Source organism: Salvia splendens, chromosome 7 (assembly GCF_004379255.2).
Source record: "Salvia splendens isolate huo1 chromosome 7, SspV2, whole genome shotgun sequence".
Classification (NCBI taxonomy): Eukaryota; Viridiplantae; Streptophyta; class Magnoliopsida; order Lamiales; family Lamiaceae; genus Salvia; species Salvia splendens.
This window is the reverse complement of record NC_056038.1, coordinates 3632632-3659866: the sequence shown is the minus strand read 5'-3', so window position 1 is coordinate 3659866 and position 27235 is coordinate 3632632. Positions and strand designations below refer to the sequence as shown.

At 36.4% G+C, this 27235-nt stretch overlaps 6 protein-coding genes across 7 annotated transcripts; 3 read left to right on the top strand and 3 right to left on the bottom strand.

The window, feature by feature from the left end:
- Positions 1 to 1797: 1797 nt before the first annotated feature.
- On the top strand, positions 1798 to 3897 carry LOC121811442 (cyclin-D3-1-like). Its single transcript, XM_042212299.1, has 4 exons — positions 1798 to 2376; positions 2459 to 2666; positions 2747 to 2880; positions 3356 to 3897. The coding sequence occupies exons 1-4, from the start codon at positions 1918 to 1920 to the stop codon at positions 3542 to 3544; spliced, it is 990 nt and encodes a 329-aa protein (XP_042068233.1). The 5' UTR covers positions 1798 to 1917; the 3' UTR covers positions 3545 to 3897.
- Positions 3898 to 7380: 3483 nt separating this feature from the next.
- LOC121742278 (DNA-directed RNA polymerases II, IV and V subunit 3-like) lies at positions 7381 to 10253 on the bottom strand. Its single transcript, XM_042135376.1, has 3 exons — positions 9694 to 10253; positions 8471 to 8708; positions 7381 to 7916 (listed from the first exon to the last, which is right to left on the bottom strand). The coding sequence occupies exons 1-3, from the start codon at positions 10140 to 10142 to the stop codon at positions 7644 to 7646; spliced, it is 960 nt and encodes a 319-aa protein (XP_041991310.1). The 5' UTR covers positions 10143 to 10253; the 3' UTR covers positions 7381 to 7643.
- Positions 10254 to 10385: 132 nt separating this feature from the next.
- LOC121742279 lies at positions 10386 to 12270 on the top strand. Its single transcript, XM_042135377.1, has 5 exons — positions 10386 to 10843; positions 10918 to 10976; positions 11268 to 11305; positions 11534 to 11682; positions 11771 to 12270. Exons 1-5 carry the CDS (start codon positions 10680 to 10682, stop codon positions 11964 to 11966), a joined length of 606 nt encoding a protein of 201 aa, XP_041991311.1. The 5' UTR covers positions 10386 to 10679; the 3' UTR covers positions 11967 to 12270.
- Positions 12271 to 12695: 425 nt separating this feature from the next.
- On the bottom strand, positions 12696 to 14111 carry LOC121811232 (stress enhanced protein 1, chloroplastic-like). The gene is made up of 4 exons (XM_042212045.1): positions 13929 to 14111; positions 13760 to 13840; positions 13426 to 13598; positions 12696 to 12954 (listed from the first exon to the last, which is right to left on the bottom strand). The coding sequence occupies exons 1-4, from the start codon at positions 13990 to 13992 to the stop codon at positions 12850 to 12852; spliced, it is 423 nt and encodes a 140-aa protein (XP_042067979.1). The 5' UTR covers positions 13993 to 14111; the 3' UTR covers positions 12696 to 12849.
- A 683-nt stretch (positions 14112 to 14794) lies between these two features.
- LOC121811071 (reticulon-like protein B11) lies at positions 14795 to 17438 on the bottom strand. Its single transcript, XM_042211845.1, has 6 exons — positions 17233 to 17438; positions 16925 to 17105; positions 16376 to 16517; positions 16204 to 16273; positions 15939 to 16115; positions 14795 to 15169 (listed from the first exon to the last, which is right to left on the bottom strand). The coding sequence occupies exons 1-5, from the start codon at positions 17282 to 17284 to the stop codon at positions 15946 to 15948; spliced, it is 615 nt and encodes a 204-aa protein (XP_042067779.1). The 5' UTR covers positions 17285 to 17438; the 3' UTR covers positions 14795 to 15169; positions 15939 to 15945.
- A 3641-nt stretch (positions 17439 to 21079) lies between these two features.
- On the top strand, positions 21080 to 25879 carry LOC121742362 (protein unc-50 homolog). Of its 2 annotated transcripts, none has more exons than XM_042135481.1 (10): positions 21080 to 21312; positions 21942 to 22009; positions 22529 to 22554; positions 23178 to 23268; positions 23553 to 23648; positions 24540 to 24608; positions 24808 to 24866; positions 24975 to 25067; positions 25303 to 25374; positions 25452 to 25879. In XM_042135481.1, the coding sequence occupies exons 1-10, from the start codon at positions 21226 to 21228 to the stop codon at positions 25523 to 25525; spliced, it is 735 nt and encodes a 244-aa protein (XP_041991415.1). In that variant the 5' UTR covers positions 21080 to 21225; the 3' UTR covers positions 25526 to 25879. The 2 variants fall into 2 exon arrangements, with proteins under 2 accessions (XP_041991415.1, XP_041991414.1); XM_042135480.1 differs by having other exon boundaries at positions 24945 to 25067.
- The last annotated feature ends 1356 nt before the right edge of the window (positions 25880 to 27235 follow it).

Sequence of the window (27235 nt, the reverse complement as noted above, 5' to 3'; positions counted from 1 at the left end):
TCATTAAACAATTGGTTCCTCGAATGTAGATGGAATAAGCTGCCATGGTTAAGCTGGCATTGATTATTAGCCCCATTGAAGACTTTATAGTTACTACTATTCCACAGTGACTATGTATAGGTCTTCTTTCAAAATTAAAACAAATACCAATTCGACACTGAAAATTAAATTATTAAGGTAAGCTAGTGGGTGTATAGGTTTGGTTAAAAGGTAAAAAAAACAAGAGAAATGGTTAAACATTGATGCAGAGGTGTGGACCATCATAGTAGTAGTGTACTCATAAATTGAAATTTGTGCTTTTCCCTCATTGCCATTGGGTTATTAATTCTTATTAAAGTTTTACTTTGCCGGTCAATTTATTTTACATTATAAGTATGTCAAATTTCAAAAATTTATGCGAAACGACCTTTCACGAAACCGAATAAAACCAAAAAGGCAAATGTGTGATGTGGTGGATATGAATTATGGTGTCACACGGTTTGAATTTGGGGTGAAAAACTATACCCACCATTTATATATATATGAAGATGGTGTTAATGTTTGTTTGCATTCCATGGGTGGTTGTTTTCACGGGACCTCCCTGTATGTAGTGTGTGCCTCCCCATTTTCCCGCCACTAAGGAATACAAGAAATCACCTAAAAATACATATTGATTTCATAATTTCATTTTTTGGAGTCATGTTTGGGTTAAGAGTTTCATTCACAAGTCGGGTTCAGATTATGCCATATTGAGTTGGGCTGCTATCATATCGACTTGATAATCATCCACCATGCACGATCTATCACCCTTAGATTATACCTCTCTCCCTACCTTTGGATGGTGGGATTCACTTGTGTTCTTTGTTCGTTTCAGCTTTTGATACCGATACTAACCTTTTCATGTGCTACTAATTTCATTTCCCATCATCAATGATTACATTAGTTTATGCGGTTTCCACACGATACGCATACCAAAATGATTAACTTTGCCATTTGGATTTGCCGTCGATTCCACGGAGCAACAACTTTGGCTCAATTGTCCAAGATCGGGGTTCAATTTTGTTCTTCATCCGTTGTATCGCTTTTGCTTTTGCGGATGATCTTCTTCACTTTGTCTAAACCTAAGAGTTTCATTCTCTTCATGTACCACGATAAATCACCCAAAACAAATATTGCTCTAATTTTGTAAGTTTCCACATTTTTTAAGGCACGCGCACACTCTTGAACCAAATCATCATCACATATAAACTTACAAAAAAATAACAAAATATATCGACAAAGAGTTGACGATTTTTATTGTGTTAGTGTACGACATTCTTTTGCGCCACTCATCTTCTAGATACACTGATTCAATCAACTCTATGAATTCATCACTTTTCGGGTAAGATAAGCTTTTAAGGCTAACTATAGATTTAATAAGATAAAATACATTAGAATTTATATGGTGTCTCCAGTTTATTAGAATTTCTTTATCCACAATTAATTTACTTAATTTTGCTTTTTCATCCGTTCATAATTAATTAACACTTTTACCTGTCACTATTACTCCACTATTTTGAATCTTTGAGTGATAGAATTCACATTACATTAGCTTATTTCAATCACATTTTATTAGTAATAGTATAAAAATAGTACTCATATTTTACAATTTTTTTCAACTACTTTTCATTACATTACATCTTTTAAAATTGGAGCCGAGTCGACTCATGACGATTAATTGTGGACGAGTGGAGTATTAATCTATTAATACTAATATTTGTGCATTTATTAGTAATCGAAACACTGCATAACACATCCAACTACTTAAACAAAGCGTGATACCCTATGATAAAAAAAACTCCACCTTTTATCTCTCTTCTCAAGAAAGTGCAGCGTCCATTCATATCCATCGACGAAATGGAGATTGCTTTACTCTCTTCTTCTCCCACTGTAGTATAGATGAAAAACAACACCCCTTCTCCTCAACCAACAATGGCCGTGGACCACACCCTTTACTGCGAAGAAGAAGAAGAAGAAGAAACTATTCCTAAAAGCGAAATTACCTCAAACCACAACAACAATCGGCCCCTTTTCCCATTCCAATACGACTCGAAATGGGACGACGAGGAGCTCCAATTCCTCCTCCGTAAAGACACAGAACAAATTACACCTCCCAAATCCAGTCGCCTCTCTTCATCAGCTAGAAATCAAGCCGTCGAATTCGTTCTCAAAATCGCTTCGCATCATAAATTCTCAGCCTCCGCCGCCGTCCTCGCCGTCAATTTCGTCGACAGATTCTTGCTGAGTTTGGAGGTAGATGAGAAGAGGCCGTGGCTGACGCAGCTTGTTGCCGTTGCTTGCCTATCTATTGCTGCCAAAGTTGAAGAAACTCACGTTCCACTTCTCGTAGACCTTCAAGTATGTGTTTTGTTGTTGTTGTTGTTGTATGATAGCAATTAGGAATTTAGTTTTTGATTGATTTATGGGTTGATTGTTGAAGGTGGAGGATGGGAAGTATTTGTTTGAGGCGAAGACGATTAAGAGAATGGAGCTTTTGATTCTTTCTGCGCTGGATTGGAGGATGAATCCGGTGACTCCTCTTTCGTTCATTGATCATTTTGTGAGGAGGCTTAGAGTGGAGAAGGGGTTTGCGATTCATTTGGAGTTTCTCGCGAGCTGTGAAGATACTGTGATTTCCTTCGTTTCCGGTGACTAGACTATGTGTTTCTCTGTAATGTGTGTGTGTGTGTGTGATTTTTCACCTGATTGGTTAAAATTTTGAGTGTAGATTGGAGGTGTGTGGAATATTCGGCAGGTGTTGTGGCGAGTGCGGCGATGCTTCACGTTGTAAATCAGGAGGAATACTGCGGCTATGCGGTTGAGTGTGAGACGATGATGTTTGAGCTCCTTCATATCAGTAAGGTTGGTGATTTTATTTATTATTAATCTCACTTTTTGTTGGGTACGAGTACGACCTCATTTTTTTTATAATCAATAGTTGTAGATTTTTATGTCTAATTAATAAAGTTAGCAACTTTCTCAGTTATGTCATCTAGTCACATTTTTAGCAAAATATGTTATACTCCACTAAACTATAATCGATTCTAAACATACCACCCATCATAAGAAAGAGAGTTAAGATGGAGTATATAATATAGCCATAATAGTTCCATATCATGGCTAATTTTACTGAATAAGAAACAGCTTAGATGATTATGAAAATTACAACATTTTGGAATAGTGATTTTGGAATTTGACTTTTCGTCATGCACGTGGCTGCGTTTATGTGTCAGCCTATGCAATAATTATGACTTTTTAAATACTACTAATGTAGTACTCCCTCCAAATTAAGAGCATTATTACATTAACTGAATGGAAGGGTGCTGATTTTGAACAGATGGAAGTGGAAAAGTGTTGCATGCTTATCTCAGACATACATTCAAACGACAAGAAGAAGATCTCAAAACGCAGAAACTGCGAATTGAGTGGAAGCTGCTGCAGTTGGAATGATGCAACAGCAACAATAATTGATGGTGAAGTTGCAAATGATCATAACCCTATTTTAAAGAAACACAAGCAGCATTGAGGCATTTAAGCCACCTTCCTCAATATTCAAAATCATCTCTCCCTCTACACTAATATAATACAGTATGTATGCTTGCTGGAAGCAAAGAAAAGTTAAAACCAACACTTGCAAATCTGTGCACAAACAGAGAAGAGAAGAGAAGAGAGAGAGAGAGGGATAACTGAGAATTCACTGATTCTATTTATGGGTAAATACCAGGACTGCCCCTGGATTCCAATTGTGGACATGCCTAATTTAATGAATGGAGGAAGCATAACTGTGTGTTTCCATTTGTAATAAGTTTCTTACTTTGCAACTTTGTTTGCATCCTAACATTGGAATAAAACAGATTCATTTTGTGGAATTCTGGTAAATAACCTTTGGCATTGACAATACTTTTACAATGCTTTTAATAGTAACCTATATACTGCCAAATTTATGTTTAATTGGAACTCTTCACACAATTTAACTTTACCACCCTATTAGTTTTTAATACTACTACCCTTTTCTTGCCATTGCCTATGTTTTTTGATCTAGGAAATGTCATCATATACTAGTATTTGCAACAATTTATAATCTAGGTTGGAAATTAAATTTGTTAATTATGCCGTAAATCAATTTGGAGTACCATTTATCAAAACCTAAAAATAATTAAGAATTTGAATAATCAACCAGGAAAAGAAAAAAAGCTACAGCATTTAGGATGTTCTAAAATAAATTATTTTAATCTCTTTTGGTTTATTTATTCTATGCCGGTCAATTTATCTAATTTATGGAGTAATATATTAAACTTAAATAAAACTATAGAAAACTACTCCATTTCTATTCAAGTATAGTTTGTTAAAATGTTACTATTGTATTATTAACATTGAACATAAATCAACATTTTTAATGCTTGTTTTATTTTTTCACTTAACTTATTAGATAGCTACTCCTATTTTATAAGTTTGACTTCAAATTTTATGGTGGGCCCTAAAAACTACTTGCTGATCAAAACTTGATGCCATATTTGCTTTTATAAGTAATTAGATTGGTGAGATAAATAGTGAGTAAGAAAGTAACATTGCACATTCATATATTGAATTATCACATAATGATTTACATATATTGAATAAAATACCTTCCCTCCATACTCTTGATGTAAATTGTGAAATATGGTGAAGTGTAAAAAAAGGACTTAGGTGACATTTTTGGTTTTGTTTGACATTCTTTTGGATTATTTTGTGGTCACAGCTGTAAAGCTGTGAAGGACAGAATGAGATGCTCCCAAAATTATCAAACTTTGGCCCCTCTTTTCGATTTCACAATCCCTCAAATTTTGTCACTTTTTCCTAAGTCAATTTGTATTATACATAGTACTACATTACTTTGTCTTTGCTATTTGCATTCCAATGTGTGTATTTGGTTAAGCTGCATGGATATAAATTGTGATTTTCTCCTAAAATTGGATGGTTTTAATTTTAATCCATCCATTTGTCTATTTGTGTTGCACATTTACTGGTAAGTCAATCAATTATTGCATTTAATTTTTCTTTTTTTTCCTTGAACGCATACAAATTCGTTTAACTGTTGGAGGCAACATTTAAGATAATCCTTTATAGATAATGACAACTAAAAGATGATCACAAAGTTAATTTGAAGTACTACAATTTTTCTTGATTTTCAGAAGTTTGGACAAAATTATTGCCCTTGAAGCAAATATTGTGTCAATTTGGCCTTATCACCACATTGGTCAAAATTTACATGATACACATGAATACAGGAGTACATCGTAATATGCAACATCAAATTACTATTGACACATTATACATATTGTCCTAATTCATACAAGGTGTGCTAGCATGTTGTATACTCTAATTAGATTGAACAGTCCTGATTCTTTTTAGGTGTATCAAGTTAAAATAAGGACACTAAATTAAATTTAATTTCAAAGATGGTTAAAATTTATTTTGATTTCCAATTTGGCTTATATGTTTTCACCTATTTGCATTTTTAAACGAAAACAAACACTGATCAGACTACAGAGAACAAATATGAACAAATAATAGAGAGGAAAGTCAACTATTGACCTAATTTCATTTATGAGGTAAGTACATCAACTCTTGAATCGTTCCGAATTTGTGCTTTATTATGAATCTTGTTCGCTGGTTCTTCAATGAGTTGTACAGATAATGTATATTTGATTTCTAGATGGAGCATTGGCTTCTCAATTTTGTTTTCAAATTTGTGCTTAATTAATGTATGTGTTTTCTAGGTGTATTAGCCCTAACTTCCTTATTTTTTTATATAAGTGCTCTAGCTCATTTCTAAGTGGATTGTGGTACTTTAATATGTCAACGAGACAACGACACTTTTAGTGCTTTTGGAACTTGAGGGATTTAAATGTAAGTGTGCAGAGGGTAGTTTTAATTTTTGTTCATAAGTAATATTTAAAATTTTGATTTAGGACATTATTTATATTCACAAGACAATGTAATGCGAGGGATAGCCATGTATATATACTACCGATACAAATCCCTCACATTTATTGTTATCCCCAAGCATCCTAGGAAGTGGTAGATTTTTTTTAAAATTTTATAGTTTTGACTTTTGACCCAACGTGAGATGTTCGAGTAAATCAATAGGTGTATAGAAAGTTTAGAATGACTTGAAACAATGAATTACTCGAGAAAAAATGAATGAATAAATCAAGCAATATAATATGAAGATTATTCCACGACAAGAAACTCAATCTTGTATTAGTATGTTGATTGAAAAGTCAGCCATCGGCATGAGAAGTATAGATTAAGGGTAGATATTACATTTAATAGACCCAGAGACAAAACATTAGATTTTCCACCCACTATTACTTCAATAGACTATTTGAAACTTTTGACCAATCACAACTATTTTGTGTATATATGAATTAACTTATAACATAAAAATATGTTTTTATCCATCTCATATACACAACTACTTACAACGAGTATATTATCCCACCCCCACTTTAGTTGCAGTGCGCTCTAGTAGCCTGCCTGCAACTAACCGGTGGTCGCACCAGACCACCTCCAATGCCCGGTCACTCTGCCATGCATAAGACCAGACCGGACTACCATTTTTGCGGTCTGGTCCCATTCGAGGTACGGGATGGGCATGCTATCTTGATTTTCAATATATTATGAAAGGCAAAGGACAGACAACTCTAAAATTTATTGACCAATTCATTTATTCAAGGCCAAGTCGAGACTTGCGAGGGAATTGCAACTTATTATCGAACAGATATACTGATAGCATTGAATGCGAAGTGATGAAGGCCAGTCCATTGTCATCCACCTTCTGATTCAGGTGGTCCAATCTGTTTCTGCTGTGAGTTTGATTGGTTTATTTTCAATTTCCAAATTTTATACTGTAACATTATAATAATCGATATGTATTCCATTGATTTATTGTTTTAAATACATACTGAAATTAGATAGACTTGACATACTCAATAACACATTCGATAAATTTATCAAAAGGGACAAATGAATTTCGGTTATTTGCAAAATATTGATACTACTATATCCGATAAGACTTCATAGTATGCATTGATGATAACTATACACACAGGAAAACATTAAATTACAAGTTAACTGTTTCATTAAATATAGTTATCTACCACAGAACACTTGTCAGGAGGGGGATCTGTGAAATTTGGTGGTTAAAAAATTCAGATAGATTTTCGCACCACTTTCACAGCCTACAGTATATATATTGAGGTTCGATCACTAAATAGCCTCTTTCAAATTATAACCAAATAGATAAAAGAAATACCCCACAACCATTGGATGCATCTTGGATTTAGATTTGGATGCATCAACATAGATAGGTTCACCATGTAAAACGGAACTAACAGACGGCGGACAGGGTTTCTCATAAATACGAAACTGCTTATCCATCGACAGTTTCAGAAAAGATTGGATAAGTTTTTTAGCAACATAACACATCACTACATGAGAATCCTCCATGTGCAAAGTCTAGTGAAATTTGAAGTAACTACGGCACTTAGTAGCATATTTCATACACTTGAGAGTTAATTGAAGCAAAATGCATACCATACCTTGATAAGAAAGATGGAGTTATAACAGTCCCGTACATGGAATCAGCCCCCACGCATATGTGCTCCCAGCTCGCCAAACTGCTCGTCAGCTTCCACGGTGTCTGCTGACAAGCGAACAGCATCTAGCTTCTGCTTCAGGATCTCGATGGCATTGATTAACAATTGGGATGCCTTTATGCCTCCAGTTGTCTCTACCGTGAATATGAAACTGTCCTCTTTGGCATGGATCTCAACAAGGCCAGGCTTCCCCATTGCTTCTGCTTTCTTGAGAACTTCATCGTCATAGGTATAATTCTCAGCATTGTGAACATAGACCTACGAAAAGGGGCCGAATTAGAAATGATAGTTATGTAAAACTTCAAGGCTAACATTCCCTCAGTCTGAATAAAACTATTTCCAGAGGATAATGATCCTGTGAAATCTAACTTTTATAGGAAAAAATTGAAGAAGTCAGCACCAGCCTGGGCTCAGGATATCGAGCCACCACGAACAAGAAGTTCAACAGTTAATCAAAAAAGAATTCTACGAAAGTTATTCTTTCTCTTCAAGGCATGGATTCATATACATTCATATAAAGGAGGTTATGTTGTAATGCGAAGACAATCAAATACATGAATGCCCATTAATCTCAATAATTTAGTTTTCCTTGTTTGCATTTGAAACCAACATTAAGCAGCAACTAATTATCAAAATAAACATTTAGACAGGAAAACATGTACAGTCTTTAAAGTTGTCATAAGCACAAAAATTCAATATAATCAAGCAATTATCAAGAAATGAAATCAGGGAAGAACCAGCATAAGAAACATACATATTCAAAGATGAAATAATTCCATGCCATAAGAAGCCTACCAAGACGAATGATTTACCTGCCCATTGCGGGGGTTAATGTCAAACACTTTTGTGGGACTGCTGTCAACAAACTCTTGTTTCTCCGCCATGCTCAAGGTTTCCATTAACTCTTCATTGATATAGATCTCAGGTTCATACATGAAAGTGACAGTTGCCGCAGGTGACCATTTGGCATGATCTTTCCCAATTCCTTTCCGTGCTATGGCTCTCAAAATCAACTCTTGACCTCGGCGAAGCTTCACAATTATGATTCCCCTACATCATGAATAACTTGAACTGGTCAGGTCATTTATGTAGTAGTACAAATGATTGTGGATCATACCAGCAAATGTAGATCGGGAAAAGTTGAAAACAACACTAGAAATAGAGTATCACCCATTTATACTAGAAATAGTGGGAATAGAACACAACAACCCCCCAAAAGACCTATAACCAATCCATGCCCCTTACATTGACAAGTATTCTGTCAATTTAGTCATCTGAGTAGTGAAAATGACAAAAATGTCAGAGCTTGTATTTTGTACCAGGGTGACAGGGTCAGCCAACACTCCCTTCAGCCCCATCACTGACCTCCCACCACCCACATAGGGAGGGAGGAAAGATAGAGAGATAAGAAAAACTTACGTAGTCAAAATGCTCGCACCTTAGTGGATTACACATGTTATGTTTTCTTAGTAACTTGCCAGGGTTTTTCTAACTTAGTACACCTTCCAAATTCCTTCAACAAACAATACCAACTGTGCAGAAAATTAGAAGAATCTCTATTTACTAAAATTTTTACAAGGACTTAATGATACTTCCTTGATTTCCACATATCATGGATCTTGAATCAGACTGTAGGCCATACAATTATCAGTTTTCCCTTTAATTCAACTACATTGTGCCTTTTTCCCCTAGAACCCTTTCTCCCCAATATCTCTGCTCAGATTATTATGTTCCCCACTAAACATAACTCGCTTCCCAGCTGAACGAACATCAATAATATTTTGAGTTCATGAACAGAAAATACTCTCACTAACAAACTAAATAAAGCTTCACAATTTCCAAACAGAAATACTCGATCAAACAGATACAATTTTCGCCCAAATACTGTAGCTCAATTGTTATTTAGCCATTCACTCAGCTAATCAGTCCACACAACCCAAAAAATATAAATAAATAAACGAACAAAATCATGCACACAAAATGTAAACTAGCAGTCTAGCACATAAAAACATCGTGTCGAGAATAGCATAACAACCTAGACTCCGTGTTATCGATTGTGGACGAAGCATCGGAGAAATCGACGGGAACAACTGTGTGGTCCGAGCTGTAGAGGTCCTTCGAGGTGACATCGAGCGTAGTGTCGTTAATGCACTTCGCGCGAAGATGAAACTCGACGGAACAGTACTCACACTGGCCATCGCCGTCGCAGGCGTCGCAGTCGCGGGAGAAGCGCATGGCCATGGCGCGCTCGCTGATTAGAGGGATCAGACCTAGGCGGTGGGCGATGAATTCGTCGTTCAAGACGGAAGAGTTGACCTCGATTTCCACCAAATCGATAGCGATGGTTGGGACCTCGGAGATCATCACGCGGCGGAGGGCGTTGGCGATGCTGGCATCGGTCTCTCGCAGCTCGAACTTCATGTAGTCGTCCTTCACCTCCCGAATTTTGATTTTGGGAAATCTCTGGTACGAAACGCCCTCCATTTCGATTTCTCCTCACTCTCACTCACTACCTCTCTCTTTGAAGGGTTTTGGATTTAAACCCTATTTTTTGGCCTTGGAACTGAAATTGGGGGTAAAATCGTTTCTAGACAAAAAAGAGTAGTACGTTGCTCTGTAGTATTTGTACTCTGCATTATTCTATTCGTTTTTTCTACTGAAAATACAACTGGGCTTCCTTATAAAAGGCCGTTTTAGTGGGCTTGAATATAACAGTAGGCGATTCATCTCAACCAATTTCATTAACCCAAAATTTTTCTCTGAACCCTAATCATTCACCATTGGATTTCTAGCTCAAATTCGACTTGATAAATTTCGGAATCGTCATAATCATCATCTCGCGAGGACTGAAACTGCTGGTGCATGAAAAGGAGTATAGTTGTTGAGGCAGTTAGATTTGGTTAAGTGCAGTTAAAGGAATTAGTTAGCAGCAGAATTAGCTAGTTAATTAGGTGGTTATTAGGTAAAATAGCTAATCTTCTATAAATAGCATTGTACTCTTCTTCAATTAATAATCAATTAATGAAATGGAATATCGTTTTCTCTCTTATCTTCCTCTCTCAATACTCTGCAACTTCCGGTGAATTCTCCGGTCAAGTTCCGGTGCCTTCCTCGGTGGCTGTTCAGACCCCAGCCGCCCTAGTCTGCACCAACTGCATTCTACCGATGGGAAAAACCAGCGCACGGTAAAATTTATCTAAAGTTTCCTGAATTGTTTCCTAAAATTTGTATGATTGTAATTCTTTTACACGAATTTCAGTGGTGAGGGGAAGTCGAGTGCAGATCGCAAGTTCGATAAGAAATTGGAGTTTTACGAGAGTAAGGATCTGAACTTTGTATTTACATTTACAGTTTTTGCTGTTGTCTGTGGTTTTCAATTCCTTAGGTAATTTATTTAGATACGTTCCTGAGCATTGCAATTGAATGTTAATGAGTTCATCACTGTGGGGTCTGCTGTTGGTGAAGGCATTAGAAATATTGCTTAATATTCGTAGTTTATCTACATTTTATGTCAATTTTTTTGTTAATTTCGCAGCATTCATGTATTAGAAATTAATTTGTAGTGCTAAACTAACAAATACGATCATCTCTGCAATTTTGGCTTTGTAGAGGTCAGAGCAGCAGTTACCAGCAAAGCTATCAGCAAGGTATGGTTTCTGGCTCATAAACTAGATTGGTGAATGTATGTAATGTATGTCCTATAATCAGCTTGCTAAATGTTAGTGTATTGGCTATAGTAATTTAAACTTTGAATATGAACACAATCGTATATAATGTACCTATTGCTGTGCATCTATTGGCTTCTCGTAGTGGCTCTAAGGCTGTCTCTATTCAATTAATCTGCTAGGTTCTGATTAAATGTTGTTTTGCAAAAGGAGCAAAAGCAAAAGAAACGAAGCAGGCAAAAGAAACTAAAAGCATATGATCTGACCTCCCTCACAGAGTGCCTCCCTGAGTTGAAAGCTCCATCAGCATCAGCACCAGTCGAATTGAAACTTAATTGCAAAAGGAGAAATGACCTAGTGTGAGTATAGAAAAATATGTGTAACTATTGACGTTATTTTCTTTTGTCATACTAACTGTTCACTTGTTTGTATGCCATTGTTTCTCAGGGTTAAAGAGAGTAATAAGTTGAAGATGGTTATCAACCATCCAGTTTATCAGTCGGATCCTTTGGCTGCCATTTATCAACATTTGCAGACGACACAGCCTGCCCCTGATAAGAAGCCTAAGAAAAAGGATGGTAAAGCTAGAAAAAGTAAGACGAAAAAGAAGAAGTCTAAAGACACAGAGTCGATGGATATATAAATGCAAGGATTTGGATTTCTTCATTTTCTGCTACGGGTGCCTTCTGGCACCAGTTTTGCAAACAGTTGTGCGTGTAGTTTCATGGCATGCAAGTCATTCCTTCTGCTGTAGAACTTGGAGATGTGAAGGTGTAACACTGAATCAATCAGTAAATGGTGGGCATGAACTATTGGTTTAGATTTCATGGTATGTGCATAGTTAAGGCAGCCTATTTTTGTTAGGACTTTACTGCAGTATAACTAAAAAGAGTGAAAGGAGTTTTTTTTTGTGCCTGAATATAAGAAATGTATTGGGATTCGTGATTTCTTTTGATTTCATCATGGTACCTCAAATTCTTTGTTCAATCTTGAACTTTTGTTTGAAAAATGTAAATCAGCATCAACTAGTTGTGTATCTGTATATGCATGAAATGTAACTACGATCTGCTCTTGGAGCTAGAGATTATCCTGCTGGCTTAGTTTTTTCAAACTCGGCCAGTGATCTACTTATAATTCAAACTAGAGTAATTTAGAAAACTGTGGAACAATTGCCATGAAATCTGAATTGGTAAAATCTTGAGAAAAAGCTGAATGTATCATTTGATCAAAAAGCTTTCATCACTTGCCATGACATTTGAATTGGTAAGCAAGTGAAATGTGAAACAGATTTTTGAGCTGCATTTGTAGGCATTAATCGTTAACAAATAACCATTACCATGATGTATCGATACAAAATCATGAAGAAAAGTGGTAAAGAAGGGCATCAATATCTTTACACTTTGGAACAAATATGATTTCTATGTTGAAAGTAGATACAATCATACATTCTTCAAAAGTACATACATAGTAGAGTTGCGTTTATATGAGCTGTATTGTAGAAACACCATGTAGAAAGAAAAAAATGGTCAGTTCTTGGATGCAGACTGGAAGATGAAGACTGCAGTAAGAACTCCGACCAATGCTGTCACTGCTAACGCCACTGTTGGCAGAGGATCTGTGAGGCCAAAATTCTGCCAAAGAAGAAGAAATACATAATACTACAAGAATCATCTAAAAGGAAAAGAAAGGAAACGAAAGGAAAAGAATCATCTAAAAGGAAAAGATGCTACTCCCATTTTAAACCTATAGAAAAAACTTGAATAATCCCCAGCCATCTTACAAGGAAGCGCCTACCAAATCACTTGCTTTAAATTATCATAGACTATAGAAATCTTGGATTATAAGAATTCCTGAAATAACAAAAGATACTACACATAGCTTGAAATTACCATCTAAACAGGCTAATCTTTACTTTTAGCTCAGTTTCATTGTTTTACACCAATTACAAAGAGCCACCCCATTTTCTATTGCTCACACAGTAAATCTAATCAATCAAATCCAAAGCCTAAAGCTAAAGGTGTATACAGTTGGAACATCTTAATTTCACATAAGCTAGCATATCATTACAGTTGAAGCAGCATGCTAAATCCGAGATGGCGTACCTCAAGGAGCCCTTTGCCGGTAGCAACCTCAACACTAATAGCGGCGGCAAAGCCAACCATAGCGAGCCGTCCCAGCCATACATCTAAACCACTGCCTTCTTCCTTTGTACTCTGCTCACATCTTACAGAATTCAGACCAGCAGCCTTTCTCCGGTAGATTGGTGTTCGAATCACTGAAGAACAAGGAGAAGCAGCACAAATTGTCACATTCTGACTTTCAAAACCACGAATCTTAGCTATAACCAATGCCAATTTAGACTATTCATAATCAAAATCAAGCAAGTTATCTTCAAATTAGAAGCGCAGAGAGAGATTGAGCATCGAGATTTCTCACAGAGAGGGGAACCGGTGGCGAACGCGGTGCTGAATTGACGAGAAGAAGAAGCTAATTTAGTTGGATGAGGTATGCGAATATCTGGACCGTAATCGTTCAGAGTAGGAGTTAGAATTGTGGTACTTGACGCTTCACAAATTGTACATGAGAAAAAGCAAAATTGTACTACCGCGAACGGAGGCGTAGCAACAGAGAGAAGAAGAGGAGGAAGAAGATAGCACGGCGCCCGCCATTGGATCCTTCAGTGTACAGAGCCAATGATGGCCTGGAGAAATTCGGGAAATTTGAGAGGTTGGAAATCAGTGGGGAATCCGACACTCGTCCCTTCAGCTTTGCAAATATATGAGTAATAGTGCCAAAACTTATTATCTCATTTTTCCATTTTAATCCTTTCACCCATCTCATATTCCACCAACTAATTCTACTTACATTTAATTTAAAACTAATATATACATATAACATTTATATTTCACTAACTTTATTCTACTACTTTTTAGAACTTATGCCACAAGAAAATGAGAATCCTAATAATGATGGAAAGAGGGAATACTACTCAATTTATTCATCCTAAAATTAAGTCAACTTACTCCATTAGAATACCGTTCTCCTATCACTAATAATTTTTTTAATTGACATTGAAAAAAATCATTTTATACATGATGTTACTATTTGTACTTTAAATTATGTTGTCTATGCATAGAAGACAACATTGCTTGGTTGAAAAATACTTTCAATATGGAGTATTAAATGGTAGCTATCCAATTTTTTCTTCTCTTGACAATTGCGAACAATCCGAAATTTAGGATCTTTCCAAAAAGTTGCGAGACAAATCAAAATTTGCTTTAGTAATGTATCCTGAATTAATATATCCATAATTGACTAAATTTTGAAATGTGCTCCAATTTGTAAGCATGCACCCTGTCCCTGTCAGCCAGATGTTTTAGGTACCTAATCGTCTCAGTGCACCCCGCGTCCTGACGATACTGGTTTATTCTAATGCAAGCAATACAATATAGATGTACACAGGGCGGGAACTGATCATTACAAGATCCATAGAATTCGAATTAGCACCAACGGAAATAGTATACACAAGAGTTGCATAAATGGCATATTGTAATGTTAGTTACAAACGAATGCTTCACAACCACATCAACATTCTACTAATGATAACTTGTTCAAAACTTCAGCTATAGACAAGTGAGGAGAGAACTATGGAGTCTGCATTAACGGCTGACATCACCATGAAACGAATAACTGAAACGAAAACAAGAAATAAAAGAGCACGCGGTTAAAGACTTCCATGAGCTACTTACTATACTGGCTGACACCCTTCATCCACTGATGTTCTCAAAACTTGATTCAACCATCACAGTTAGAATGCTAAGCATTACGCAACCAAGTAGAAGGCACCTGCAAGTAGCATTGACACTTTTAACAAATTAACTACTCCATGACTAAAGCACAACAAGCCATGACCTTCCAGATTTAACATGATAAATCCCTCCTGAAGAAGAACTACTATGTCTGAATGTTCTCCACATTGTCGATAAATGACAAGCCACTTATTTCGATGATTATAAAAATTAAGTAAATGCCATAAGTTAGGTAGTAACAATCATATTCATCTCATCCATGCAAATGATATTCATGTCACCTCATTGGACATTCACTGTGAACTATTTACAAACATGTGCAAGAGAAAAACTGTGAACTTATACGAAGGCACCGAAGCATATATCCAACCAATAGATATCTTTTAAATGTATCCAACAGACCTTTAAGTTATGTCAGCAGATTAACAAGATAGGATACTTATTTCATGTGTCATGTTTTGGCCAAAACATAGTACTCCAACATCATAATGTTCCCTCAGCATATGTATTGAGCAACAAGCGGTTTTACTAGTTTACTCCAGCAGTTGTTTTGCAAAGTTAATTAAGCATATTTTCAAACTTTCAAATAGTTTTAATGTGGCATGTATTTACTTAATTTTTAGACATATTTCCAGACAGCAGATGGCAATCACTTTTATCAGAAATTAAAGGGAAAAAGTGACAACAATATGAATTTGCGAAGTACTTTGAGGTAAGTGGAATGTGCAGCTAGCCATAGTACACTCATAACAATACATGTATGAGGAGACAGGTGTGCATTTATACATAGGGAGATGAGAAATTACAATGAGTTTACTCTGTCTTCTTCTCCTTCTTCGAATGAAAAGGGATCTTTTGAAGTATCAGACTACCAATCTTCTCATACTGTACCCGAGCAATATCATAGGCAACACTCAACTTATCATCAATTGGATTTTGGTACTTGTCATACAGCACCGGAAGTGTTAAACTAAGAAGAACGCCTGTTGAAATATAGTTCCAACAAGTAAACAATTGAAATTGGCAGAACAAAAACTTGCAAATACTACATACAGCACACTTCACACTTACAAATGTATATCAGTGTCAGGAAGTTGAAGAAACTACCAATGTAGGAAATCACCCACAATAGTGTAGCAACCTAATAAGCATGGCAAATAAGACCACAGTCTCCACAGTTAGTGATTTTCACAATGAGAATGGACAAAGAAAGCATCGATCAGGAGCATAACTAAGTAAACACCTTCAAAAAAACTCTCCGATTTCCACCAATCGCAATGTCATGTGCAATTGACAACACGTAATTTACCCAGACTCGCATCTCATCAGCAGCCCTGACAGTAGTCTCTTCCGAAATTTCAAGACTTGGGAGTGGAGGCAGTGGTCTAAAGTCACAGACAGAATTCTCTATTCAATTTCTAGAATTTTACAATGAATTAAACTATATTCATTAAAAGAAACCCCATCAAATCCCTTAACAAAATTGAGGAACACCAAACCGGAAACACTCGTCACATAGATCCATCCCGAACCATACACCAATTTCCAGATCAACCGACAAAATATCATTGCAAAGAGCCTAATGCTCTACCATTAATGCACTTGGTATTGTTTTCACTATCGAAAAAGGCATGACCAAGCTTACCTATAGCGGATGAAATTATTCGTCTAGTTCACTCGACTAGCAGCTAAGAGAGCACTCTTCGTCTACCCCAATGTCAAACAAAACAAAACAAAATAAAATAAAACATTCTAATTAAGCACATAAATACTGATGCATCCACTCATCTACCTATTGAGAATCGACGCAGATTTAGCCCAGCAGAATAGTATCACGACGAGCAACAATAAAACATTCGACATAAATGACAGTAAATTGTATCCAGCCCTCTCGAAAAGGAACCAAAGCGCAGTTGAAACCACGAGAAAAGCGGTGCTGCGAGTCCATTTTCTCCACAGTATCACATCAGCAACTGCATCAAAAAATTATGAAAATCAATTGCATGAGATAGGTAGATTAAATCACAGCGAAACCAAAACAGTGCACATAACATTGGAATGATCGATTACAATCGGAAACAGAAGCGAGTATGATAGTACCTGCACCACCGCCTAACACGCGATAAACAGGTGATCGATGAGATTTGTCCATGGGATTTTTGGAATGGATCCGGATCCGAAATGGAAATAGGAAGTTGAGAGATTCAGGAAATCGAGGGAGGGAGAATTTGAAGAGTAGTGACTGCCGATTTCTAGATTTTACTGTGCAGTCGGTTTTTTTCCAACTTCCTTTTCATTCAATTGCATATTTGCAATTAGCTGTCATAAATAATCACGACTATTATGCATTTTAAATGAATTTATTAGTAGTTACTAATTATTCGGGATATTTTATTTATTGAATTAATTTAGAATAAATAGAAAAACAATATCTGAACAATATATATATATGTATATTTGAGGAACTTTGTAAAAATAAATTTGTCAAATTATCATTATACTAATAGAGGCCACTCAATGTTAAGGTATCATTGGTACATAAATTCATGAGATTATAGAAAAATGACGTTAATAATTTAATCATAGTATAAAGCATCAAACTTATGAGTAAATACTCTTTTGTTTAATTCGTTATTATAATATTGAAACACTATATTTTGTAATTAATTCTTTCACATTTATCATATTATATTGATGTATCTAAATTAATTTTTTATTTATAATTTTCATATAATGATATTGTTTTTAATTTTATTTAAATAATTTAATAATCTCAAATCAATTTTTCTAAATATTTTAGTCCATATATTGAACGGGTGTGATACCATCGTCCAACCACAAGTGATGGATTTCTTTTGGATATAGTATTTAAGAAATTGATATTTAATTATTTATTGAGTTAAAAACATAAAGTAGAAATTAAAAAGTATGAAAGATAAAGAAATAATAAAGTAAGAAACATGAAATAAAGTAAGAAAGATGTACTAATTAAGTAAGAGATGTAAAATGTTTTGTTTTAATTGCTAAAAAATGAAATTAATCATTTGTAGTGGGACAAGAGGTTGGATAGAAGGAGTATTATTATATCCAATTATATTTTTAGAAACAAGAGGATTTTATTTTGAGGGAATATCTTTTTGGTCCATAAACTTTGTCAAAGTATCATTTTAGGTCCGTGAACTTTGAAAATATCATTTGAGGTTCGTTAACTATGAGTTAATATCAATCGAATTACTTTTTTTACTATTTTCAAGTTTTTCGGACGAAAATACCCTCAATACCTTGAAGGGTGTATATTTTTACTAAACTTATCACATACTCATATTTTTTATAAATATTTTTACTATATATTTTTGATGAATTTTCTAAATATAATTTGACTATCAACATTATCACTTAATTTTGTGACATGCAAGAAAAGTTCATTCTTCAACTTTTTATAATTAAATAATTCTTCAAGTATTGTCTATTGATTGTAACATTAATTTTTATGAGTATCCATACCTCAAAAATATTTTCAAATTATTTAAATATAAAAAGTTTAAGAATGAACTTTTTCTTGCATGTAGAAAATTCGTCAAAAATATATAATAAAAATATTTATAAAAAATATGAGTATGTGATAAATTTAATAAAAATATATAATATTCAAGGCATTAAAGGTATTTTCGTCTAAAAAAACTTGAAAATAGTAAAAAATACTTTGATTGATATTAATTCATAGTTGATGGAGATATTTTCAAAGATAATGGACATGAAATGATACCCTCACTTCTTTTATTTTTTACCACAGCTATACAATAAGAGCATCCACAATAGCGCCTAGCGCACCGCCTAGCCGAGCGCCGGCGCTAGGCGGTGCGCTAGGCGAACTATTGCAGCCGCCTAGCCGATTTCGCGGAAAAAAACCGCCTAGCGCTCGGCGGTTCTGCGGCGCTAGGCCGTGCGCTAGGCGATCCGCTAGGCGCTATTGCAGCGTCCGGATCGCCTAGCGCACCGCCTAGCGCGAATTTTTAATTTTTTTTTTTGTTTCCGAAACACTATATATACGCGACTTGCCCGTCATTTTCATTCGCACCACTTGTATTAACGAGTACTTTCTCTATCTTAATTTCTGTACAAGATCAACACCTAGAAATGAGTAACGCCGGTGGTAGTGGTGGGAGTGGTGGGGATGCTGAGGAGTACGAGCGTATAATGAACGAAGCCCTAGAGGCCTATACGAACCGTGAGATTGATCAATGGATGCAGAGGGCCTTGCAGCCGGCGGTACCTCGACCTCGACCAGTGGTACACCGCCGAGCGGTGATTGATCGTGATCACGTAGCTGCACATCAGCGCCTATACGAAGACTACTTCGCACAGGAGCCGCGGTTCAACGCCAACCTTTTCAGGCGCCGTTTTAGGATGCGCAGGTCCCTGTTTATGCGTATTGTTAACGGATTGGAGCAACGATATCTGTATTTCCGCTTTAGGCACGATGCGGCTGGCAGACCCGGCCACACTCCTATTCAAAAGTGCACTGCGGCAATCCGACAGTTGGCCTACGGAGGCGCTGCAGACATGTGGGACGAGTACCTCCACATCGGTGAGACGACTGCCCTGGAGTGTATGGAGTATTTCTGTCAGGGCGTGATTGAAATATTCGGTGATCAGTACCTTCGAAGCCCTACCCCCGATGACTGCCGGGATCTGCTGCGGATGCACGGGGAACAGCATGGGTTCCCAGGGATGTTAGGCAGCATAGATTGTATGCATTGGGAGTGGAAGAACTGCCCCGCCGCCTGGAAGGGGATGTACACTACCGGCTACAAGGGAAAGAATCCCACGATGATCCTCGAGGCCGTAGCTGATTACCGGCTGTGGATTTGGCATGCGTATTTTGGGATAGCTTGTTCGAACAACGACCTCAACGTCCTCAACTCGTCGCCACTTTTCAACGAGCAGTGTCAGGGTGTCGGTCCGGCCATCAATTTTGTCGCCAACGACAACCAACATGATATGGGCTACTACTTGGCGGATGAGATATACCCTAGGTGGCCCGTCTTTGTGAAGACGATCCGATGCCCAGGAGATGAGAAGAAGGCCTACTTTGCGGCACGGCAGGAGTCGCGCGTGCAAGGACGTGGAACGCGCATTTGGTGTGCTCCAGGCTCGATGGGCGGCAGTTAAGGGGCCAACGCGTTTGTGGCACGTCGACTGCATTGCTGATATAATGTACGCCTGTATAATCATGCACAACATGATTGTCGAAGATGAAGGTGGACAACTGACTGATTGGGCCAACGACGATAATGAAGCTGGTCCAAGCCACAGCGTAGCCGCCCCTAACGTACGGAGTGGGGTACCCCACGATGAACACATGCCGACATGCGCCAAACGGAGGCTCATATTCGACTCCAAAAGGATTTAATTGAAGAGTTATGAGCGCGGAGGGCTGCACGACGTTAGTTTTTTTTTTTAATTATGTAATTTTTTTTAATTAATGTACTTTGTAAATTTTATTAATATTAGTGAATTTTCTCGTTTTTGTGGCGTAAATTTAATTCCGTATATTGTGAGATTATTAATTATTTCATTTTGTATATATTTGTTAATAGTGATGTGGATAGTATTATTAATGTTTCCCGTATATGTCTCGTAAATTAAATTCCGTATATTGTGTGATTGTTAATTATGTCATTTTATATAATTGTTATTAGTGATGTGGCTATTGATGTGGCTGAGCTATTTATGATGTGGCTAGGCTATGGCTGAGCTATTTATGATGCGACAGGAGGATTTTTAGTGCTGATGATGTGGCAGTGGCTAGGCTATGGCTGGACTATTGCTGGGCTATTCCTATTGTGGAAGAGAAATGGGCAATGGACCAGGCCTCAAAATCTAACTAATATATTGGGCCGTACGATTCGACCCGCAACCGAAATCGGAGCCCAGTTGAGCGAAAAGCTGGCAGGTGAGAGGAGAGGAGAGGAGAGGAGGGAACACCATAATTCGTAGTACTTGAAATCTTCAAATCCAATCCACCGATCACAGACCAAGCTGGTGTAAAATTAAAATATACTACTCCCTATCAATCATTCGAAGAAGAAGATGTTGCCTACCGCCTCAACAAAGGGCCGATCGGGCCCGCAACCCCGGCCGAATTTGTTCTTCCCGTACCTCCGCAGAATAGTCAAGGTTTTGCGTCCTTCCTCCAAAATTCTCACGCATATGCGTTTTTCTCCGAAATCGTCGCGGAAATTTCAGATCTGATCACGATTTTTCTTCCTCAATTTTGACCAATGGTTTCCTAAGTGTTGCCTCATTGCAATTTTATGCGGAGTGTGTGGCTTGATTAGTCGGTGATATTCTTTTGTTTTGGGCTGTGGAGAAATACGCTGATTAATCGAGGGAATAGAGGAACGCAATTCTCATTGTTGTTCGTGGCGTTATTCATTTGGTTTGCTGTTGTTGATAGGGTGATGGGAGTTATATTTAATAGGAGTATGAATTTCCAGGATTAGATCTGGTGGTAGCTGGTGCATCGACCAAATGAATGTTCTCTAGTAGAGAACGATAGGATATAATTGGTTATAATATAGCTTTAATGGAGCATTTTTTTCTAAATGAATTCGACTGCTAACATAACAGAAAATAGAAGTTCTAAGATTAAGATTTCTATGTACTAATAGAAATTTTCAGTTGTTGCAATTATCATTAGCATATGTTTGACTAGTGAGATATAAATATTGGGTTTCCTGCATGGACATGTTTTTGGATTTAGCATTTTCTCTCAGTAACACCAATTATTGTGTGGTCAATTGCAGTGGCAACAGATGGATATTGAATACACTTTCTGGCAAATGCTTAACCTATGCACATCACCGAAAGTCGTGTGCGTATCCAACCTCTGCATATTATTCTTGGTTTTTCTGTAAATCTGAAGTCTAAACCATCTTATGTTTTCATCATATCCTTCATTGTGTTAAAAGTTTTTCAGACAGATAGATACATTTTCAGTTCTGCTAATTTGTGGGTTCTTGTACTACTATCGTATATTTGGTTTTGGTTTGGGTTTCTACAATTATAATTTGGGAAGATATACGGAGTTTTTAAAAATTAGTCATTCTGTAAACTACTATGATTCACAGGGGTTAAATAAGCCAAATGAGGTTATTCTTTTTTTATGTGGATTATACATATTAACCTAATCAGGTAGAGAGAAAGATATATATATTGCTTTGTTGGAAAAAAAAAAGCATCAATAATTCTTGTGAATTAGATAACATGTTATAGTGCTTGCACTATCACTTTTAAAGATAGTAATGTAAAATCAAGGGCTTCATGATTTTTTTTACTTACTTTAATCTTATGACATTTTTTTGGTATTTTACATGTGGAACGATGGGTGCAGATATCAACACACCAAGTATCACAAGCGTGAGTTTCCCCTTTGATCTCTTGCGTACTTTTGTTTTGCTGAAGATTGTTTTTCCAATGACAACCATCTTATATGATGCTGTGATACTTTCATTACTCGTCCCATATGTTTTTAACTAATAAAATTATTTTCAGCTAAGTCTTATTTGTAATGGAGCCATATCTGCTAATGTTATTGCAAAACATTAATCACCCCGTATGTTCAGCTCAGTTTAGTTACTATAATAAGATATCTTCACTCTTTAGGCATTCTTACATATTTGCAGCTTTAGCTTCAACATTGTCCAGCTAAACTCTAAGAATCTATCTTCATGAAGATAATACTATCTCATTTACTTAATGGTTTTGCTTTGTGGAACACTAAGTCACTAATAGTATTTTCTCTGATCTCTCTGAAGGTCTACAAACCAATTTTTTACATAAGTTGGAAAATCTATATGTTCACACTGATAGTTCCATATAGACCTGGTTAACTTATATCTTGGTTAATTTAATCCATTTAAATTTGTCTTATGCCGCACATTTAAAATTTCTAAATCCTACTGGTTTTAAAGAAGTAATTAGTTGCTAATTACTAATGCCCTGACTCCCCATAATATATAAGACATTCTTTTCTTTTGCAGAAACAAAGAACCAATGGGCTCGTGATGATCCTGCATTTGTTGTCATATGCAGTCTTCTTTTTTCAGTTGCCCTTATTGCATATTGTGCTGCGTAAGTATCTTTAATGCTTTGTCTATCATGCCTGATATCATTATTATTAATCAGCGTGGTAAACAATCCCTGCCTAGCATTTTGTAACTAATAATATGTTGTTTGAATACCAATCCTATTGCCATTGTGTCAGTTCATTCAAACAAACTCTTTTTTCAGACCAAACTTCTAAGTGATGGGTTGTTTTTCCTTTGTTTGTCTTCTTTCAAAATACACTAACGTGAATCACCGTATCATATTTGCTGATCACCCTTATACTAACGTTGTTTTTTCATGTGGACCAGGTACGACCATAGTGCAGGCCATGCTGTTTTTGTAGTTATATCATCTTTGTTCGTCCATTTCTTTCTAATTGGTGCAATTTTGGCAACATTTTGTTGGTAAGGAAATTTAAGAACATGAATTGTTAATTACATGCATTTGGGAATAGCTTCCTCAATTTTGTTCTTTTATTTCAATCAGTCACTTTTTAAAATCTTTCATCCCCTGAATCCTAGATGGCGATACTGCATTTCCCTGACTAAGATTTTAGTATATTCAAGCAGTTCCAAGTTATTTTAGATTCAATGACCATGAAAGGTCTCATCCTGGTTGTAGAATCTGTAGTAGTCTGCTGAGGCTAAGTTCTAAGGTTTAACGAAGAAATACTCCCTCATACTAAATCTGTTGGGAAGAGTTAGGTTTATATTCCATGAAGCATCTTGTATTACTGCAAAAGTTTTTTGTATGATGAACAATGAGGGAAGTATTAGAAATGGGCCACTCACCCCCTTAAATGGCCTCATAAGGGGGAGGGTTATCCACACTTATATAGATTAGATGAGATCTTCACCAAGAAAGACTCATCGTGCTTCCATCATGTGGGTAGGCAAGACAAGAGATAAAGAGAACAATCATTGATGTGGGCCGGAATGAACATCTCATGAGGTAGATAAGAAATAAATAGATCCATCATCGACTTGGGTCAGCTAATTGGCCACTCACCTCCTTAAAAGGCCTCATAAGGGGGAGGGTTATCCACACTTATATACATTAGATGGGATCTTCATCAAGTTGATGTTGGACAGAATTTAAGAGATTTTAACAGGAAGTAAGGAAAAAGAAGTAGCATCTTCAGAACTTTTCACATTGACATCCACACACATGCATTAGAATTGTTGCAATTTTGGCTTTATTTCGTCATGGAAGTTTGTTGAGACAACTGCATTATATATGTCTATTTGTGGATGTCATGATAGTCTAACTGACAATTGTTTGTCCATTTTCTCCAGGTTTTTCACTAACAATTATCTCCGAGAAGAAGCTCCACACAGTTACGTGGTGGAGCAACGGGTGGAATGGCAAGTATTTTGAGCTATCTATCAGAGTCTGTTTTGTTTGCTAAGTAATATTTATCCCTCTCTATAGGGCGACTGTATTTGCTTATGTGACTACAATTACTTTTGTTTCTGTTACTATTATTTAAGGTACTGTTGATTTTATATGTATTTATGTGTGTCTATTTGAGCTAAGGTCTAACTTTCCATTGTCCTTCTGAAGGTTGTACGCCTTTGATGTACACTGCAACTCTTTCTTCCCTATGTTTGTACTGCTTTATGGTAAGTGTAAATTGAAAATGTGTGAATAATCCTCTCAAACAATATTCTAGATAGCTATGACATTTATGTCTGTTGCAGTTCTTCATTATTTCTTATCACCTCTGCTAGTGGCTCATGGTTTTATTCCCTTACTACTATCAAATGTGCTCTTCATGGTAGCTGTATCCTACTACCATTACATAAATTACTTGGGCTATGATGGTGAGTCGTCTTACCTAAAGCATTTACTATCACTCTTCATTTGTAAAGTTGCAGTTAACTATTTACATGTAAAGTCAAGAAATGTTAAGAGGCTAATTTGACAATTTATTTAAAAGTCCATTTAACACTCAATAATCTGAAGTCCCATTAAAATAGAATGCAATGGATTTACATACTGGAAAATATTTTTATGAGTCATATTTTAGCATTTTCTTATCTTGCTTCATTGGTGCAGTATTACCCTTCCTGGTGAGGACCACTGTGTTCCTGTATCCAATTGGTGTTGTTCTAGTTCTTTCCCCCATATGTAAGCATCTTGGTATAAATAATAACTTGCCTTTACCTTGTTTGCTTAAGTTTTGAGTAACTCACTCTTTGTTGCAGTATGTCTAAGTGGCTACAACCCATCGAGATATTTCATGAACATGTATTTTAGTCAAAGGCAATACATCAGCTAACAACTCCTCACGTAGCATGGCACTACCCGAGACGATCCTGTAAACCCAGTAGCTTGATACTGGTTTTTTTCACATGGGATAGATCGGTGGAGAGAATTGTCTCTGCACACTTCAACTAGTATGTTAGGCGTTCCGCATCTGAGTAAAGTAAGAATGCATCGGAGCGCTTTAAGTGGTCTCTTCCTAACTAGGATGGCGGGTTAGGCGTAGCATTTTTGTAATATTTTTTGCTTCTTGATTGACTCGTATTCTGAGCTCACTATCAATGGCCTTCAATAGTGAATGTTCATAATAGAGAGATTACTGCACTTGATTCTAAGAGTAACGGTTCAGATATATGCCTTAGTCTTGTCACTTGTGTATCCCTTCTAGCATTTCAAACATTTATTTTAATTATATAATAAACCATTTATTTTAGTTATATAATAAACCGTTCACTCTCTATAATGGTATCGAATAGATCGTCTTTATACAACAAAACACCTCATAGAATGCAATATACTTCATACTCAACACATAGATTTATTAATCTAGTACCCAAGTCAATCAAATTAGCCACTAATTATAATGGTATGGATGAAGTGCTCTCTCTATAAGTTACAATTTAACAATTTTTATATATGTATATGAGCTCACATATTCTTCAAAGTAGAGAACCGTAATCCAATAAAATGGCCGTTGAATTAAGTAATAACAATATTATTATAAACTTGAACCGATCTACAATAACCATGCAACTCAATACTAGATAGTATATAGTTATTGGTTGCTAATATAAGATACAAATTCATCTCCTAACTTCGGTGTATAAGATGTGTATAGTGATGATAATTATCAATAGTAAATTATGCACATAGAAATGCTAATCCGTATCTCAAGACTTATTTTCATCCACGGGCTTGGCCGGAACATGATCGTGACCTTCTCCCGGGCTCGGGCCCGAATGAATAGCCGCGACAAGACTCCCCTCCCTATTTTGAACTCCATTTCCATCTCCAGGACGTGGGCCCGATCTCATACCCGTGATAGTATTTTGCTTACCATAATCTTTCCGATCAAACCCATGTCCAACTCCTGGGCTCGGGCCCGAGTACACATCCACGACAACTTTCTTCTTTTGACCGATTTCATGTCCAGCTCCCGGGCTTGGCCCGGGCTTTGCTTGCTCCCCCTCTTCGGATGATATTATCCTTCTTAACTCGTTCCCTTGCAATCCTGATTCCTTTGATAGTAATCGGGCTTGAATCCCGGGCTTTATTACTACAGAGAAGAGAAAAAATATTACTACGAAATATGCAGATAGTTTAGCCATTAGCTTTGTGTATCAAGCTGCTGAAAATGGGGTTTCCTTAAGAATATGAATCCCAAGATATTTGGTGCATGAATTTATAGATTTCAGAAACTGGGCTTAATGATGGAGATGGTTTTGACTACGCTAGTTTAATTTTTTGCTTATCTTATTAAATACTATGTGCAATATGTGTTGTTGATGGCTATCTAACAAGTCAAGCAAAAGTAGACCTTTCACATTTGATAAAATTAAATATTGTAAATTTTTCTTAACCAATACCTAGTTACATACATATAAACTTTTTTCATATCCAATCTCTCTGAAAATGACATGCATATGACATAAATATATTGAGATCTTCAAAATTTAAATCATTTGCATTTCGCATCTTCTACATATACATATCATGCATAGAGTGT

Bases quoted from the DNA above. Each gene is read 5' to 3' on its own strand.
- LOC121811442 (XM_042212299.1), top strand. From the start codon at position 1,918: ATGAAAAACAACACCCCTTCTCCTCAACCAACAATGGCCGTGGACCAC. The intron at 2,377-2,458 runs GTATGTGTTTTG...TGATTGTTGAAG, and splicing joins CACTTCTCGTAGACCTTCAA to GTGGAGGATGGGAAGTATTT. The intron at 2,881-3,355 runs GTTGGTGATTTT...GATTTTGAACAG, and splicing joins AGCTCCTTCATATCAGTAAG to ATGGAAGTGGAAAAGTGTTG.
- LOC121742278 (XM_042135376.1), bottom strand. From the start codon at position 10,142: ATGGAGGGCGTTTCGTACCAGAGATTTCCCAAAATCAAAATTCGGGAG. The intron at 8,709-9,693 runs GTTGTTATGCTA...TTCATGATGTAG, and splicing joins ATCGATAACACGGAGTCTAG to GGGAATCATAATTGTGAAGC. The intron at 7,917-8,470 runs GTAAATCATTCG...CCCTTTTCGTAG, and splicing joins TTAACCCCCGCAATGGGCAG to GTCTATGTTCACAATGCTGA.
- LOC121742279 (XM_042135377.1), top strand. From the start codon at position 10,680: ATGAAATGGAATATCGTTTTCTCTCTTATCTTCCTCTCTCAATACTCT. The intron at 10,977-11,267 runs GTAAGGATCTGA...TTGGCTTTGTAG, and splicing joins GAAATTGGAGTTTTACGAGA to AGGTCAGAGCAGCAGTTACC. The intron at 11,306-11,533 runs GTATGGTTTCTG...GTTTTGCAAAAG, and splicing joins CCAGCAAAGCTATCAGCAAG to GAGCAAAAGCAAAAGAAACG.
- LOC121811232 (XM_042212045.1), bottom strand. From the start codon at position 13,992: ATGGCGGGCGCCGTGCTATCTTCTTCCTCCTCTTCTTCTCTCTGTTGC. The intron at 13,599-13,759 runs GTGAGAAATCTC...CTTGTTCTTCAG, and splicing joins CGCCACCGGTTCCCCTCTCT to TGATTCGAACACCAATCTAC. The intron at 12,955-13,425 runs GTACGCCATCTC...CTTCTTTGGCAG, and splicing joins CCGGCAAAGGGCTCCTTGAG to AATTTTGGCCTCACAGATCC.
- LOC121811071 (XM_042211845.1), bottom strand. From the start codon at position 17,284: ATGGACAAATCTCATCGATCACCTGTTTATCGCGTGTTAGGCGGTGGT. The intron at 17,106-17,232 runs GTACTATCATAC...TTTTTGATGCAG, and splicing joins CGTGTTAGGCGGTGGTGCAG to TTGCTGATGTGATACTGTGG. The intron at 16,518-16,924 runs GTAGATGAGTGG...CTGTGACTTTAG, and splicing joins TCTGCGTCGATTCTCAATAG to ACCACTGCCTCCACTCCCAA.
- LOC121742362 (XM_042135480.1), top strand. From the start codon at position 21,226: ATGTTGCCTACCGCCTCAACAAAGGGCCGATCGGGCCCGCAACCCCGG. The intron at 22,555-23,177 runs GTGAGTTTCCCC...TTTCTTTTGCAG, and splicing joins ACACACCAAGTATCACAAGC to AAACAAAGAACCAATGGGCT. The intron at 23,269-23,552 runs GTAAGTATCTTT...CATGTGGACCAG, and splicing joins CTTATTGCATATTGTGCTGC to GTACGACCATAGTGCAGGCC.